The following is a 16469-nucleotide window of genomic DNA, read 5'->3' as shown; positions in this document are numbered from 1 at the left end:
TGGCCATTTCTAAAAATCAAATTAACACTCAGGGGACAGAGATTTGTCATCACAGAAGATATGCAGAAAAATAGGCACAAGACCTTGAAGTGAATCCCAAAGAGGTGCTCCAACCACAGATGGAGTAACCACCACCACAGCTGGTCAAGGGTGACAGCAGCCACATGATGGGTGTTCTTTCAAAGTCAGTCACATGCCTGTACAGTTTGTGTTGTTTAGAGGGAAACTGATCAACCCAGGGAAGGTCATCCCAGCTGGTCTTACCTCCTAGACCCTGCAGCCAGGATTACCGTGCCCCATTAACAAACTGCTTCCTTCCAACTTGGCCAAGGCACCATGAGTTACTGAGGTGCCTCACCCTAGAACCTTCCCAGTCTCTTCCCAGGCATATTTACTCCTAAACCTTCATCCTGTCAGTATCAACTCCCTACTCTGTAGGGCTGACAGCCAAGAGGTCGGACTGGCTTCTCAGGGAGATAGCAAAACTCATTTGTGTTACCATAACACTGACAGCTGAAAACTGACAGCTCTCTTGGGAAAGCTCCCAAGAAACCAAAGAGGAACAGTGAAGGTTTCAATGCAGAAGTGGGTCTAGACTGTGTGCCACTCCATTGAACACGTTCAGAAATCACTAGCAAGTAGGAAAGGAAACCCAAGAATCACGTGGTTCACCTAAGGCATAGCAGGAGACATTGCAAGTGAAGGAGATAGGATGTAAGAGTTCCCTGCACTGAGTATTTTAACCAAATGGAGGAATGACTCTGGGGTCCAGGAAAGGGAGAAGGTGGCCTAATAATTCTTTAAAGTTCCCTTGCCTGGCTGCGCTGATCTCTCTCAATCTCAACCGTGGCATTACAAAGTAACTACAGGCAGAACCGTGGAAAATACTGTATTTATATACACAGGAAGGACAGCTGCAAGCCCCTCACAGAGGAAACTCCACCCCAAAGAAAAATCTTAGCAGCAAATTCCTATCTCCCTCAGCGCTATCGGCACAGCCCAGGCCAGAGGGTTGGGCTTCTTGTCTCTGGGAACCCATCATACCCTTCCCGCCACAGAATTCTAAATAAGGCAGGAAAAAGAACTGGAGTCCAGTGGGAGTTGGGTGCCTGGTCATTCCTAGAAGACAGGCAGTGTCTTTATGATGGTTAGACTTTGAGCAACGCTGGGATTCTTCTCTGGGTCCTATGGCCTGCTATGTTGAGAGCTGGCAGCAGGATGGGGACCTGGCAGAAGGAACTGGAAGAAAGTCATAGGTTCTTGGGTGCACACAAACGTGCGTATAACAGGGCACAGGTTGTGCATTTTCCTTGTGCTTGATGCATCCATCTGCCATCCTCTCCCTGACAGCAGCCTAATACTTTACGCCTACATTTCTTTCTGTGGCTCTGGATCCGGAAACCAAGCGTTTCTCCAACATAACTGCTGTGATTTGGCAACAATGCAAAGGTAACAGCTGTCCCAGGGAGGTAAGACAGATGACTAAAGAAGTGGTTTGCTCCAATCAGATATCCTTGATGTTTTTTCTCTCTTAAAACAACAGGCTGGTGACAGGTATTGTGGCTCAAAAGTGGCATGGTTCCAATTCTGTTATTACTCTCAAAGAGGTCCCCTTCCTGACCTCTCAGATACCAAGGCTTCAGCAGACAGAGGCCATTCTTGCAGCTGTCATGCTGACTGCTACCTGCCTTCTTTGACAGGCCCTCACTATCTCTCCCACACCAACAGACACTTCACATTTCCAGGGTTCCTCTCAGATCTAGGCTGGACCTCATCTGTAGGGTCTGAGCAGCCCAAGGTGTTAAGGGCCCCAAGTGTCAGCAGGATGTCCAAAGGGCCCAATTCTAGACATTGGATTTAGGGGCTGAGTTGAGGGGTATCTCCTTGAGCTCCGTCCGCATGCACAGGTACTCCCCGATGACAGCCATGAGTGCAATGCACACGGCTTGGACCAGCCACCAGGTCAGCGCCGAGGGGAAACGGGAGCTGTAGAACCAGCAGCCCAGGAGGTGAAAGAAATGGACAGTGACAGTGAAATCCAGACACTGCTTTCCTCGCCGGATGAAGTACAGCAAGCCCAGGGCACTGTGGGGAGAGGACAGCAGTGAGTTGTCACTGGGTTGTCCTGGTCTTAGGTTATTTGGGAGGGTAGGGACAATTAGGATGGCAGCATAGTGGTCAGAAGTGACAAGGTAAGTGTGAAGCAAGGGTTACGATATTAGATGCCTGGAAGAACCTGGCAGGTAATGTCAAGAGTGAAGTTGACTGAGTATGAGCTTGATGATTGATGGCAATTGTCACTAGGGGATACTAGGAATTGGTGGGGATTATGACACCCTGAAGCACATATGTTCTAGCTAAAGTGGGGGCAGTAGTTACTTGCATCTAGGCAAATCTTATCATGCTAGAAGGTTGGCCTGGAATCAATCAGTCATTCCATTATTTAAGAGAAGCCAGAAATCTGGATTTTTATATAAAATAGCCTGATTTTCAACTAAGTGAAAAAAATGTTTTAAACACCATGTGTGGGCTGACATCTATGTAAGCCAAATAGAACCTATCTGGAAGACAAATTTAGGTCAAAGTCAGCCCACCAGTTTTCAACCTCCAGTGTAAGGACAAGAATCATAATAACGTGCAAGGCATTGTTCTAAGTCCTTCTTGTGAATTAACTTATTTAATCCTTACAACTATGAGGTAGGTAATATTATTAGCCCCATTTTACTGATGAGGCAACTATGGTTGATTAACTTGTCCAAAGTCACTAGACTAGTGGTAAAGTTGAGGTTCAAAGCCAAATAAGTCTGCCTCCAGAGCCTGAGACCTTGATCACTATGCTAAATTGCCTCTTAAGAGATAGGCAATGATTATGTGTGACCTTAGACGTCACCGAGTCCAACCCCTCATGGACAAAAGAGGAGCCTAAGGCCCATGGCAGGTAACTTGGCCAATGGCACACAAACCAAGAACAGAACTCAGTTCTCCTGCCTCTCGGTCGAACCCTTTCCTCAGCTCACTCCACATCAGGGAAGTTATCTGAGATGGAAGTTGTCTTGCAGGCAGCACAAACATAGTGACATAATAGCTTTCCAGGTAAGTCAAAAAAACAATGGAAGGAGGCCCACGATACAGCCGGTCCCAGAACTGGCCTCTGTCACCCACCTTACTCCACCACTCCCCAGAAACAAGTGCCAGCCTGTCTCATGTTCGAACTTAGGAAGTTAGTCCCAGAGCTAAAAGCCCAAAAGCTGGATAGCCAAACTGGTGATACTCACCAGGTGAGCGCGTTGAGGATGAAGGACATCATGGAGAGCCGGCCTGGAGGGGTGGAAAAGCCCAGGATCTGAGGGGGAATCACAAATGGAAATATGCTGGAGAAGTGACATGGCAGAGCCCCAGGATCTCAGCAAGCCTCCTAAGGAACAAGCATTCTTCCTGGAGCACAGAAGATAACACCTCCCTTCATTTGTACGGCAGCCTATTTCCAACTAGGTGCTTTCATAGACATCCATTATGGGATTTCATTTGTTTCTCACAGCAGGTGGAAAGGGATTATTTTCATTTTACAAAGGAGGACGTAAAAGCTCAGACAAGTTAAGTTGCCCAAAGTAATAAACACCAAGAGTAAAGTCTAGAACAGCGTTCAGCTGACTATGGCTCCATAGGCCAGGCATCTGCTCCTGTACATAAAGTTTTATTGAAACACAGCCACACCTATTCACTTATGTATTTGTCTATAGCAGCTTCTGTGCTATAATGGCAGAGCTGAGTAATTGTGACCTAAAATCCTTACTACTTCACCCTTAAAGGAAAGGTTTGCTGATCCCTAGTCTAGAACCCAGTGGTGTGCATCAGATGGCTCTTCAACAAAGCCCAGCATTCCCACGGCTCTTCCCAGGAGGATAGAAGCTCCTACGAGACTACAACTAGGCACATGGTGGGTGTGCAGCCTCCACTATCTAACATAATACTATCAAATGCCAAACATCTGCACCACACTTTCAGCTGACAAAGAAAGGTCTTTGACATACATAATCTTGTATTATCCCTAAAAAAACCTCACAAAGCCATTCTTCTGCTTTTGATTCTTATCACTTTTTGGACAATAACTTGCCCACAGGCTACACAGAGAACAAGCAGCAGGAGCAAGGACTCCATCCCAGGTCTCCTGCCTTTAAGAACTGTGCTCACCACCACAGGCCACAGCTGCCCCTTAGATGTAACAACTTACAGGCCTCCTTTACACTTTACGAAGTACTTTCTTATTCCTAAACCCCTCTGCGCCTTGTAACATTTTGTTGAGGGTGACATGACAGGAGTATTCTGCCCACTTTTCAGAAAAGGCTCAGAAAGGGGAAGCAACTTGCCCAAGGTCCCACAGCTAGTATTATACGGTAAGGCCTAGATTGAACACTTGCTTTTCTGAATCCAACGCACATGCTCTTTATATTGCAGTCCACGACCTCTTTGCAACTAGTCTCGTGGTTTTGAAGACAGGAAAACATGTTCACAGAGGTGACATTTGCCCCAGGTCACACAGCTAGTAAGTGGATCTTAAACGGAGGCCTGTCCTGACCCCAAAGTCCAGGCAGTTTCCACTGTACCTGCATGAATGCTCTTTTATCTACTCCTCTCTCTGGTGTGGCACCTGAGAACCTAGCTCAGAGAAGTTAAGTCACTTTCCCAGAGTATCAGAAAGGAAATGTATCACAGTTGCCTGGAACACAGACGTGTTTATTGTATTAACATCCAGGCCCTTTCCTTTGTACTAATCAGCCTCTGCTGTCATTCCACTTTATGGATGAGGCAACTGAGGCTCAGCAAGGTGAAATCCCTTTCCCAGGGCTACAAAGCAAGAAGGTGACCCAGCCAGGTCTACAGCACAGTAGTGCTGGATCACAAAGCCTACTCGGGGAGGCCGAGACCCCACCCGCGCCAGCCCGGGGACCCTACCTCGGCGTCGAACATCTGGTCCAGCGAGGGGCTGCTTCGCACTAGCCCGTCCACCAGCGCCAGCCACAGGCCCAGCGAGCCGTAATACACGGTCTGCATGAGGACGATCTGCGACAGGATCAGCAGCGGGTCCCACACGTAGCTGCGGAACTGACCCGCCATGCCCTGCAGGGACACCAGCCGGGCCTCAGCCAGCGGCCCGTCGCCATGGCAACGCCGCCCCGCCCGGGAGGAGGGACTGGAACCAAGGGGTGAGCCCATTCCAAGAGTTAGGGGGAAGGCGGGGCGGACAGACCCATTCTCAGAGTGAGGGGAAATCCAGCCCATTCCGGCTGCGCGGCCCCCGCCCGTACACGAGCTCCTCTGGGGTCTACTCACCAGTGACAGACTCGACGATCGAAGTGTTCGAGCGTGGCCCGGCCTCACCCGCGGGCTCCCAAAACAGCGCCGATAGACATGACCATGGAGGAGAGGTGCTGCCGGCCTAGAGAGGCAAAGCTCCAGCGACCGCAGCGGCGGGAGCGACTCTGTAGGAAAGAAGCGTTTCCGGGGAAAGCAGCGGAGGGGCGGGGCTGAGGTTGCGCAGGCGTAGTGGGTGCAACCTTTCCCTGAACCGCCTGAACCAAGTACTAGCAGCCGGATAGCGACCTGAGCACATGCGCAGAAGGAAGAGTGAAGGCAAACGGAAGTGAGGAACGAAGGCCGCAGAGCTTGCGCGCCCTCTAGAGGGAAATTTTCTTTTAAAGGAAGGCGGCTAGGGGAGAGAGAGGTGGGGTGGATTAGGACGCCCTAATGATGTTTGGGAATCAACTAGGTGATAAACGGTGTCGCTATTTTCAGCCTGAATTCTCAGTGTTTTCTCCTAGTTAGAGTCTGATAACTTGAAATGGACCTGCAAGCTCCTCCAGTTAGGAGTTTGCCACTGTTCCCGCTATACGGATAGTTAAGCTAATGGCCAGAGAAGGAGAGCAACATACTGTTTCAGCGACACAGTAGCAAAGTAAGGATTAAAATTCAAGTGTTGGCCGGGTGCGGTGGCTCACGCCTGTAATCCCAGCACTTTGGGAGGCTGAGGTGGGCGGATTACCTGAGATCGGGAGTTCGAAACCAGCCTGACAAACATGGAGAAACCCAGTCTCTACTAAAAATACAAAATTAGCCAGGCGTGGTGGCGCATGCCTGTAATCCTAGCTACTTGGGAGGCTGAGGCAGGAGAATTGCTTGAACCCGGGAGGCAGAGGTTGCGGTGAACCGAGATCGTGCCATTGCACTCCAGCCTGGGCAACAAGAGCAAAACTCCGTCTCAAAATAAATAAATAAATAAAATTAAATTCAAGTGTTTCCTCAACACTACAACATTGATTTCGCACCCACTGGGTGGCAGGAAGGCTAGAACATGTACATGTAAGACAGTCCCTGCCCTGAGACACAGTTGAACTATATTAGAAGGCAGAGTAGTGGGTGTTTTAAAATGTGGGTGTCAAATGGGAAAAAGCACAGGTTCTCAAGTCGCACCTAGGAGTAAATCCTGACCCTCTCTGCTGCCATGACTATTTTATCTATCTTCCAAATCCGAATGGTGGACAGTCAGTAAATATTTGCTGAATGAGTCAAGAACAGAGAAAGCAACAGCAAGTCAATGACTCACTTATTCCTATTCCAGCAGAAGAAAACCCATCAACTTCATTGATCCTAGGTTCCCCCTCTCTGGAGTGGAAAGAAGGGAAGTAACTGGTTCCAGGAAAAGAATTTGGGTTTTAGGGCCAGCTATGTCACCCAGTGTGACCAGGAAGCCACTTCCTTCTTTAAACCTCAGCTTCCCTGTTTATGAAATGAGGAGTTGGACATGATTAATGTTTTCCACCATTTAATCTACCTTCCAGTAATTATTTTCTTATGAAAAAAAACTTAGGCCTGGCGTGGTCTCACGCCCGTAATCCCAGCACTTTGGGAGGCTGAGGTGGGCAGGTCACGAGGTCAGGAGATCGAGACCATCCTGGCTAACACAGTGAAACCCCATCTTTATTAAAAATACAGAAAATTAGCCGGGTGTGGTGGCGGGTGCCTGTAGTCCTGGCTACTCGGGAGGCTGAGGCAGGAGAATGGCGTGAACCTGGGAGGCAGAGCGTGCAGGGAGCCAAGATCGGCCACTGCACTCCAGCCTGGGGGAAAGAGTGAAACTCCATCTCAAAAAAAGAAAAAAAAACTTATCAAAGAGCCATGTAACTGCCAATCAGAATTTCTGAACAGCTTGTGTTAGCCATGTTATCACCTTGAGCTGATACAATTCCAGACAAAAGTAAAGAAACCTGTGGCTTTATTGAGAGTATGCGATTGTCCATATCATTTGGAAATACCCTGAACAGTTGACTTGGACGCCAGTTTGGGAGTTACTAAGGCCCAAAGATCTCTTAGGTGCTTTCCAGCTCAACCATTCTTTAAGGCACCTCAATTCAGTTCAACAAATATGTATTCAAATTCCTCTAGTTCACTGATGATGCACATAATCTAGTGTTTCTGAGAAAGCATCTGTTTCTTAAGTGTTTACATGATCTTGTTTAATCCTCACAATCAGAAAATATAGCTATTATCCCCTTTTTATAGGGGAGGAAACTAGGCTATGGGGGAGGTGGTGTGACTCTCTAGGTCAGAGAGCTCACAGGGAGCAGAGCTGAGATTCAAATTCAGGACAACTGACTCCAAACATCAAGATGCCTTTTAGTTTAGTTTTGGTTTGGTTTAGTTTGGTTCTTTGAAACAGCGTATCACTCTGTCACCCATGCTGGTGTGCAGTGGTGCAATCACGGCTCACTGTGCCCTCAAACTCCCAGGCCCAAGCCTCGGCCTCCCAAATAGCTGAGACCACAGGCGTGTGCCACCACACCTGGCTTTTTTTGAAATGGACTCTTTCTCTGTCGCTCAGGCTGGGGTGCAGTGACATGATCTTGGCTCACTGTAACCTCCGCCTCCCAGGTTCAAGCAGTTCTCATGCCTTAGCCTCCTGAGTAGCTGGGATTACATGCATGTGCCATCATGCCCAGCTAATTTTTGTATTTTTAGTAGAGACGGGATTTCACCATGTTGGCCAGGCTCGTCTGGACTCCTGACCTCAAGTGATTTGCCCCTCTCAGCCTTCCAAAGTGCCGGGATTATAGGCATGAATCACCACGCCCGGCCCACACTTGACTTTTTAAATTTTTCAGTCTATTTTATTTTATGTTTTTGTAGAGACAGGGTATCCCTATGTTGTCCAGGCTGGTCCTGAACCCTGGGCTCAAGCAATCCTCCCACCTTGGCCTCCCAAAGTGTTAGAATTACAAGCATAAGCCACTGTGTCCAGCTGAGATGCCATTTTAGAATAAAAGAAGAGGAAGAAGGGAGGAAGGGAGGGAGGAAGAGGGAAATGAAGGAAGGGAGATAGTAAAATAGTCAGGTGGTGGAGTAGCAGGAAGTGGAAAAGGGGCAGTGAGTCTCTCTGCTCAGTTAGCCCTGGGGTGAGGGATTAGGGAGAAATGGGAGGAAAGGCTTAGGAAAGGCTTAGGAAAAGGGTACAATAGCCAGGGCCGCTGTCTTCCTTGCAGGTGCTGGAATGCGTGGCTCTTCCTGGACTCTGCCCCCTTCATGTCACAGCTGGGCCCACTCCACCCCATCTCCTCCCAGTAGGGAAGGCCCTCCCTACCCATTCTGCTGAACTAGAAAACACAGGTAGCTTTCGACATTAGGGCTGGTTGGAATGTCTGATGTCATCCGTGGAGTCCGGAGCTCACCTCTGGGAAAACCCCACTGGGCGTGCAAGCTAACCTCCCACCCTTTCCTTTTCCCTTCGGGAATTCAGTTCTTGGATTCCCGCCTCACCAAGCTTCAGAAATGCATACCATCCTCTGGCTTAACTTGGATCCAAGAAGGAAACCAAGAGCTGGGGAAAATCATGGCAACCCCCTTGTTTAGCTTCAGTGGCCCATCTTGAAATTTGAACACAAGCTGTCTGCTTCAGGCCACAGAGTCTGAACTAGAGTCCCACTGGCTTGCTATTGGGCGAGTCCCCGGTGGGTCCCAGTATCCCAAACTATCAAATGAAAGAAGAGGGACACCAACTTGTAGATGCTGTTGTGGAGCTGTGCCATCTGAATCACCTGAGGAACATATTGGATATTCAAATTTCCAGTCCTTGTTTCCAAACCTAAGTCCAAATCTCCCAAAGCAGAATTGTGGAGATCTGTGTATTTAAAGAGTTCCCCAAGTGATCCAGAGGTGCACCCACATTTGGTAACTACAGCACAAGATGGTCTGTAGTTGACCCTAAACCAGCTCCTTCATCCAACAGAAGACTGCTCTGTGACCTTGGCGAGTCACATTCCGGCTTCAGGGTTTTTTTCCATCTGTAATATGAGGGGTTTGGATTTGAATAGCCGGTCTCCAAGGGTTCCTCCTACGCTGCCAAATCTGTGGTTCCAAACTTATGAATGAAATGTTAAACTTTAGGTCAGAGGCAGAGTGACAAACAGCCACAAGCTGGGACAAATTGTCCTCTGGGTGGAGGGGAGGGGAGTGCCTCTGGTCACTTGGTCTCTTCCGTCACTCTCACACTGGGGCCCCACTGCGTGCATGTAAGGACAATCGCTAAGGTCACCTTCTGAATCCACCCCCATAAATCCCTTGGGAAATGTTCTCCCATAGGTCCATAGGCTCGAGAGCCCTGCTCAGATTCGAATCCTGGCTCTCCAGCCGTCTTGCTGTCCTGCTGGGTGACCTTGGGAAAGTTACTTCATGTCTCTGAATCTTAGTTGGTTTCCTCTTCTATAAAGTGGAGTTCAGAATAGCACCCACGTTATGGGCTGTCCTGAGGGTCAAACGTGTGCCTAGTCCACCGCCTGATGTGTAGTCGGTGATATGTTAACATCGGCAATGATAATATGATTGTTATTATTTCTTTCTTTGGAATGTGGGAACGGAAATGCCTGATCTCAGATTTATGGCAAGGATCTAACAATGTATCAGACAAAACAAGCCCGGTGGCTGGCCCATAGTAGGATCACATTAAATGTGGTACGTTCTCTTCCTCCTGTCACCCCTACTCTCATGTTCTCTAGATCCCTCCCCCTCTCCCTTCCTCCCCGGCTAGGCTGCCCTACTGCCCTGCTCCCATATTTCCTTTCTGGGAATATTTGATGAAGACACTTCAGTAGAAACACGTGTCTCAGGGACAGGTTATGCAACTCTGTGCTCACAGTTTTTTGGAAATCCCACGTGGGAGGCTTGGAGTTGGCTGCCTGTCCTCTGCATCGGTGACCATCCTGGACTCTTGCCAGTGAGTTCCTCTCTTAGAAGGGAAACTGGAGAGAGAGCTCACTAGCTGCCTGTTTTCTCCTCCAGACTGAAAACCCCTTTGTTACCCAGGTTGCTTTAAGTGCTGTTTGTGTCTGTGTTTGGGGAGGAACATTTGCTGAGCATCTACTGTACGACAGGCACTTTTATAATTTAATCTTTATTTAATTTCTAAAACAAGCCTGTGAGTTGAGAACTATTAATAGCCCCACTGAACACATGCAGATTCTGAGGCTCAGAGAAGGGGCATTTACCCAAAGCCATGCTGCCAGTGAGTGGTAGAGCTGAACTCCAACCCAGGTCAGTTTGACTCCACACACTATTCCTTTTCAGTGTGTAACAAAAAGTGCACTGGAGGCTGGGCGAGGTGGTTCATGCCTGTTCAACACTTTGGGAGGCTGAGGTGGGTGGATCCACCTGTAATCAGGAGTTCTCGGCCAGCCTGGCCAACATGGAGAAACACTGTCTGTACTAAAAATACAAAAATTAGCCAGGAGTGGTGGTGCATGCTTGTAATCGCAGCTACTTGGGAGGCTGAGGCAGGAGAATGGCTTGAACCTGGGACGCAGAGGTTGCAGTGAGCTGAGATCGCACCATTGCACTCCAGCCTGCTTGAGAGAGTGAGACTCTGTCCCAAAAAAAAAAAAAGGGCACTGGACATTAGAGTCACATACAGCTTTCATCTACCTGACCTCATCTTATTGTCACAACAGCCCCAGGGATGTAGGTATAAACATTGTCCCCATGTTACAGATAAGGAAACTGAGGCTTGGAGAAGGAAGCGACTCACACTCAGTACACACTGAGGTGTGGCGTGTCTTGTCAGCTGGAATAATCAACAGTTAAGAAACATCTGGAGTGTCTGTCTTTCTAATCTAACTTTCCACCCCAACCTCCCTGTTCTTTCCTTCACACCAGAGAGAGTCAGGAAACTGGTTTTCTGTGTTCTGTGTCTAATGATCAGGGGTTTTCTGCAAACCTCTCTCTATGCAGGGTGGATGATGCCAGGCCTGACAGTGGGTGGAAGGACCTCTGAGTACAGCCATCCCTCAGCATCCATGGGGAGTTGGTTCCAGGACTTCTGGCAGATATGAAAACCCAGAGAAGCTCAAATCCCTTATATAAAATGGTATAGTATTTGCATATAGTCTATGCAGTCCTCCCACATTCTTTAAGTCATCTCTAAACATCTAATACAATGTAAATAGTTGTGACACTATATTTTAATTTTTATTTGTATTATTTTCATTGTTGTATTGTTGTTTTACTGTTATTGTTTTATTTTATTTTTAAGACGGAGTTTCACTCTTGTTGCTCAGTCTAGAGTGCAATGGCGTGATCTTGGTTCATTGCAACCTCCGCCTCCTGGGTTCAAGCGATTCTCCTGCTTCAGCCTCCTGACTAGCTGAGATTTACAGGCATGTGCCACCACGCCCGACTAATTTTGTAATTTTAGTAGAGACAGGGGTTTCACCATGTTGGTCAGGCTGGTCTCAAACTCCTGACCTCGGGTGATCTGCTCACCTCAGCCTCCTAAAGTGTTGGGATTACAGGTGTAAGCCACCGTGCCGGCCTTTGTTGTTATTTTAGAGACAGCTCCTTGCTCTGTCACCCAGGCTGGAGCGCACTGGCGTTATCATAGCTCACTGCAGCCTCGTACTCCGGGGTTGAAGCAATCCTCCCACCTCAACCTCCTGAATAGCTGGGATTACAGGTGCACACCATCAGGCCTGTCTATTTTTATTTTATTTTATGTAGAGAAGGGATCTCACTATGTTGCCCAGGCTGGTCTCAAACTTCTGGGCTCAAGTGATCCTCACACCGTGGCCTACCAGAAGGCTGGGGTTACAGGCATGAGACACTTTGCCCAGCCTCACACCTTCAAGTTTTCTTACCTTGATTCTTGACCCCATCGTGTACTAAACTTTCTGTCCCTTCCTAGAAATTATTCTTTATTCTGACCTTAAAGGACTCAGGGCTTTGTTTTAAGATGAAAAGTTGTTTTTTTCCACCTTCCTTTTTATCATCATTTATTCGTTCAGTCATCTACTTGATAAATATTCACTGAGCATTTATTATGTGCCAGAAACTGATCCAGGTGGTATGGATATAAATGAATACAGTGAATAAAGAGAAAATTTTGATCTCATAGAGGAGAGAGATGATAAACAAGTCAATCAACAATATAAAATCTAGCATCAAGGAATGTCAGTGTACTCAGAACACCAACAGTGGGGGATTCTGTTATAACATCAGAAAATGGATGAATACAATATTTATCTCTGCTCCATTTAGGACAGGACACTTGGGAATCAGGAACAGGAATCAAGGCCGTAAGCTCAGTGAGACAGCATGGTGACACAGACAGAATCAAAGAAACCCGCATTTGAATATTGTATCAGTCAGCTTTTGCTACATAACAAACACCCCACAAATCTCAGGGGCAACAGCAATGGATTTTTCAATCATAAGTTTGCAGGTGGGTTAGGGCAGCTTTGTTACAGTTAGTTTTGTTGTCATTTCTCCTTGCTCAGCCTGTTTTCTCATCTGTAAAATAGAGATAAAACTACTTACTTCACAGCATCCAAGTGAAGATGATGCTCAACACTCCCTTCTGATTAAACATGCCCTCTGCTCAGGGTACCTGAGAAGCTAAATGTTCACCCTCTAGGCCGAATAGTAATCCAAAAAGTGGTCTGGGCTGTAGGTGCTCACGTAAGGAATAAGGAAGGCCATTGGCCAAGCCAATGAGTCTTGTGGTCCCCTCCCAAAATTTAGACTAGAAGAAAGAACCAGTAAGTCAGTAAAAGAGAGAGAAGCACACATCTAGGAAAAAGAAGAGACACTCTTAAAGAAAGACCAAGCAGGCTTAAAGAGCAGCCAGCCTGTGGCATCATCTCAGTCCTTGATATTTCCCTTTCAGTTTTAGCCTTTAGCCCTCCTGGTCCTCCTAATAACTCCTAAGCCTTTTCTTAAGGAGTCCTGAGTGAGGCATGTTTCCTTGCAATTGCAAGAACTGAGCTAAGACCGAGAAGATGCATATAAGTTAGCAGCCCACAGCTTGGCATATAGTAGATCCTCAGTCTACTGTATAGCTGGCAGCTATTGTCCACTAATCAGAGAGCTGCTTAAGAACACGGACAGATCTTGTTCACCAGGATTTATTGAAAAACTTCTCACATACAAGATATTCATCAGATGATTTTTGGATAAATGACCAAGTGAGTGAATTGCTACATCTGAGCCTCTAAGGGAAAATGTCCAAATGGCATTCTTCCAGTTATCCATGCAACAAGTATTTACTGAATGTAAACCTGTGCCAGACCTTGGACAAGGTGCAAGGGATGCATTTGTGAACACGACAATGTTCTTGCCCTCATGAAACTTACACCTAGCAGAGGAAACAGAAAACAAACAAGTAAAAGAATAAGTGCGTGATGGCAGGTAAGGGAAATGTTATGACAAAAAGCAAAACAAGTGGAAAGAGTAATTGGAGATGTTACTTTTAGAATTCTTCAAAATGCCTGTGGTGGATGCTGACTCACCGAGTGGGCCTCGGTTTGCCTATCTTACAATGCGGGTACTGTTGGACTGAATGATTTGAGAGGACCCTTCTGGGCCTAGTGTTCTCAATTTCTGTGGTTATGCAAGGCAGTGCCTGGACATTCCATAGCCCCTGGAAACTCCGGGCTGTCATTATCTGTAGCTGGAGAGAGATTTACATAAAGTGAGGAAGACCAGAAAGGGTTGGCACCGTTCCAGGAGAGAGCCCTACGGCCCAATCCCTTTTCTATTCTGAAAACAATAATGTGATTACCTGTTATTTACCATGCGTGAGGAGCTGCTGGGGAGGAGAATAAATCAAGACTCTTATGGGGAGGCCTCCTTGATTATAAAAATAGATAACACTTTATTATCTATTTTTGTGCTCCATATTGTGCTAAGTACTGTAGTCTTAACATTCTTATGATGTTAAGAAGTATAATAACCCTAAAATACATGGGGGGACACATGAGAAAACTGAGGCACAAAAAGGAAAAGTGTCTTGCTCCATACCAGCCAGTCACGATTGCGATCTAGGTCTCTCTAACTTTGAAGACTCTGCTCTTAACCTAAAACTAACATGAGTGAGAAAGGGATGCCTGCCCAAAGAGTGGGACAGATAGAGTCCTAGAAACCTCAAGGCAGGAAGAAATGAGAACTAAAAGAGGATGGAGGCTTCCAGGAGAAGGCAGCATTTAAGGTGTCTCTGGATGTACCAGGTGTGCACCTAGACTTGGTTAACTGTGGGCTAGGAAGTCTGAGAAAAGGGGGAAGGACACCTTCACCTCTGTTATAGGCTGGGTCTCAGCTCATTTTTTAACTCCATGGGAGGGGGCTGCCTGTTGATGTCTTGGATCATTTCCTTTTGCTTGAAAGGAAGCTAGGGGGAGGATGTAAAGTGTTTGACCAATGCCATCTCTCAGACTCACTCACTCTCAGGTTAGAATATACAGAAAGGGTGCTGAACCCAACATAGGTACCTGAGTATGTATTATGCGCTCACCACTTCACCTTATTCCATTCTCCTAATTAGTTCAAGAGGGAATTATCTCCATTTTAGGGAGGAGCAAAGGACTCACAAACTTTCCTCCAGTTGGCAAGTCCTGGAAACAGGATTTTAATGAAGAACTTCTGGCTCTAAACACTGTGGGTTTTGTTTGGTTGGTTGGGTTTTTGTACCTCAGCCCCATGCAGGAAATTAGGAACTCCTATTCAGTATTACAAACCTTTGACTACTGCATTTTGTTTTTTGGAGGCCAAAGAAGAACCCAATAAAACTTCTCAAAGAATCTCAGGTTTTGGACAAATTATTGTTAACTCTTTGGGGATCAGGATCACCCAAAAGGAGGATCCCCCAAACATACTCTTTTTGTGGATATAAAGAAAGAATCTGAAGTTTCTTGCCCCAAAATAATGTATGCAGAGACACATAACCTAGAGGAGCACTGACCTTTCATGTGTCTTCTGCCCCCAGTCATGGAGCCCAGGTTAAAAACCCATACATCCACAGATAATTATATTCAAACATGTTGCATCCCTTTAGAGATTCTCAGAACTTGGGGAAGGAGAAATTATTAATTATTTCCTTAATTCCAGGAGGTTAAGATAGTTTTATAGGAGAACTTCCATTAACTGTCTAAACGATCTGTTTTCAGTTTTATGTTTTTTGTTTTTTTTGTTTTTTGCTGGTGTACTTTCTAAATAATTATTTTAAGACTATGTACTCCTTGGCACAATTTTTAATTGATAGCTTAACATTTTTCATCAAAAGTTTACATAATTGCAAAGGTTGTAATTTCTGGCATATTGTAAATTTATACACTTAAAAGTAAAACAATTACATCACTCTTTTAAATGTATCCAGTTAAATTAAATGCCCTAGGAATTCGATACCCACAATCATCCATTTAAAAAATAGATGAACACGCTCTTTTCTAAGGGTCAGACGTTTTGCATCATTTCTTTTTCTATTTGAACTGAAATTTCTGCTCCATGGTCCACCACAAAATTTTATCATAATGTGTGTGTGTTTTTTTTTTTAATGCATCAGAGGCTTACTGATGACTCTTTTAAAAAGTCCTACAGCAATTTAAACAGCTTTATTAAGGTACAACTGGCATAAAATAAGCTATACATATTTAAAGTATACAATTTCACATAAATATATGCTTGCTGTATTAGGCTGTTTGCGTTACTGTAAATACATGAGACTGGATAATTTATAAAGAAAAGAGGTTTAATTGGCTCACAGTTCTGCAGGCTATACAAGCCTTGCTCCAGCATTTGCTTCTGGTGAGGGGCTCAGGAAACTTCCAATCGTGGCGGAAGATAAAGGGGGAGCAGGCATCTCACACGGCAACGGCAGGACCAAGAGGCAGGAAAGGTGGCGGTCCCAGACTCTTAAACAACCAGATCGAGCGTGAACTGAGAGTGAGAATTCATTTATCACCAAATGGATAATGCTAAACTATTCATGAGGGATCTGCCCCAGGATCCAATCACCTCCAGGCCACACCTCCAACAGTGGGAATCACATTTCAACATGGGACTTGGAGGGGACAAACATCCAGATTGCATCACTCTCTAAACCAGTCCTACGAACTTTGATAAATAATTATTAAATAGAAAAAGTAAAATTGTTTAAGAAA

General features: G+C 46.2%; 1 protein-coding gene across 1 annotated transcript; it reads right to left on the bottom strand.

Annotated features, from left to right (window-relative positions):
* Positions 1-1491: 1491 nt before the first annotated feature.
* Positions 1492-5613, bottom strand: SYS1 (SYS1 golgi trafficking protein). The gene is made up of 4 exons (XM_023228005.2): positions 5332-5613; positions 4954-5118; positions 3276-3343; positions 1492-2085 (listed from the first exon to the last, which is right to left on the bottom strand). Exons 2-4 carry the CDS (start codon positions 5113-5115, stop codon positions 1845-1847), a joined length of 471 nt encoding a protein of 156 aa, XP_023083773.1. The 5' UTR covers positions 5116-5118; positions 5332-5613; the 3' UTR covers positions 1492-1844.
* Between the last annotated feature and the right edge of the window lie 10856 nt (positions 5614-16469).

The sequence above is a fragment of the Piliocolobus tephrosceles genome, chromosome 20 (assembly GCF_002776525.5).
Source record: "Piliocolobus tephrosceles isolate RC106 chromosome 20, ASM277652v3, whole genome shotgun sequence".
NCBI classification, from domain to species: Eukaryota; Metazoa; Chordata; class Mammalia; order Primates; family Cercopithecidae; genus Piliocolobus; species Piliocolobus tephrosceles.
Note: the sequence above shows the minus strand (reverse complement) of the source record. Positions and strands in the feature narration are given on the sequence as shown.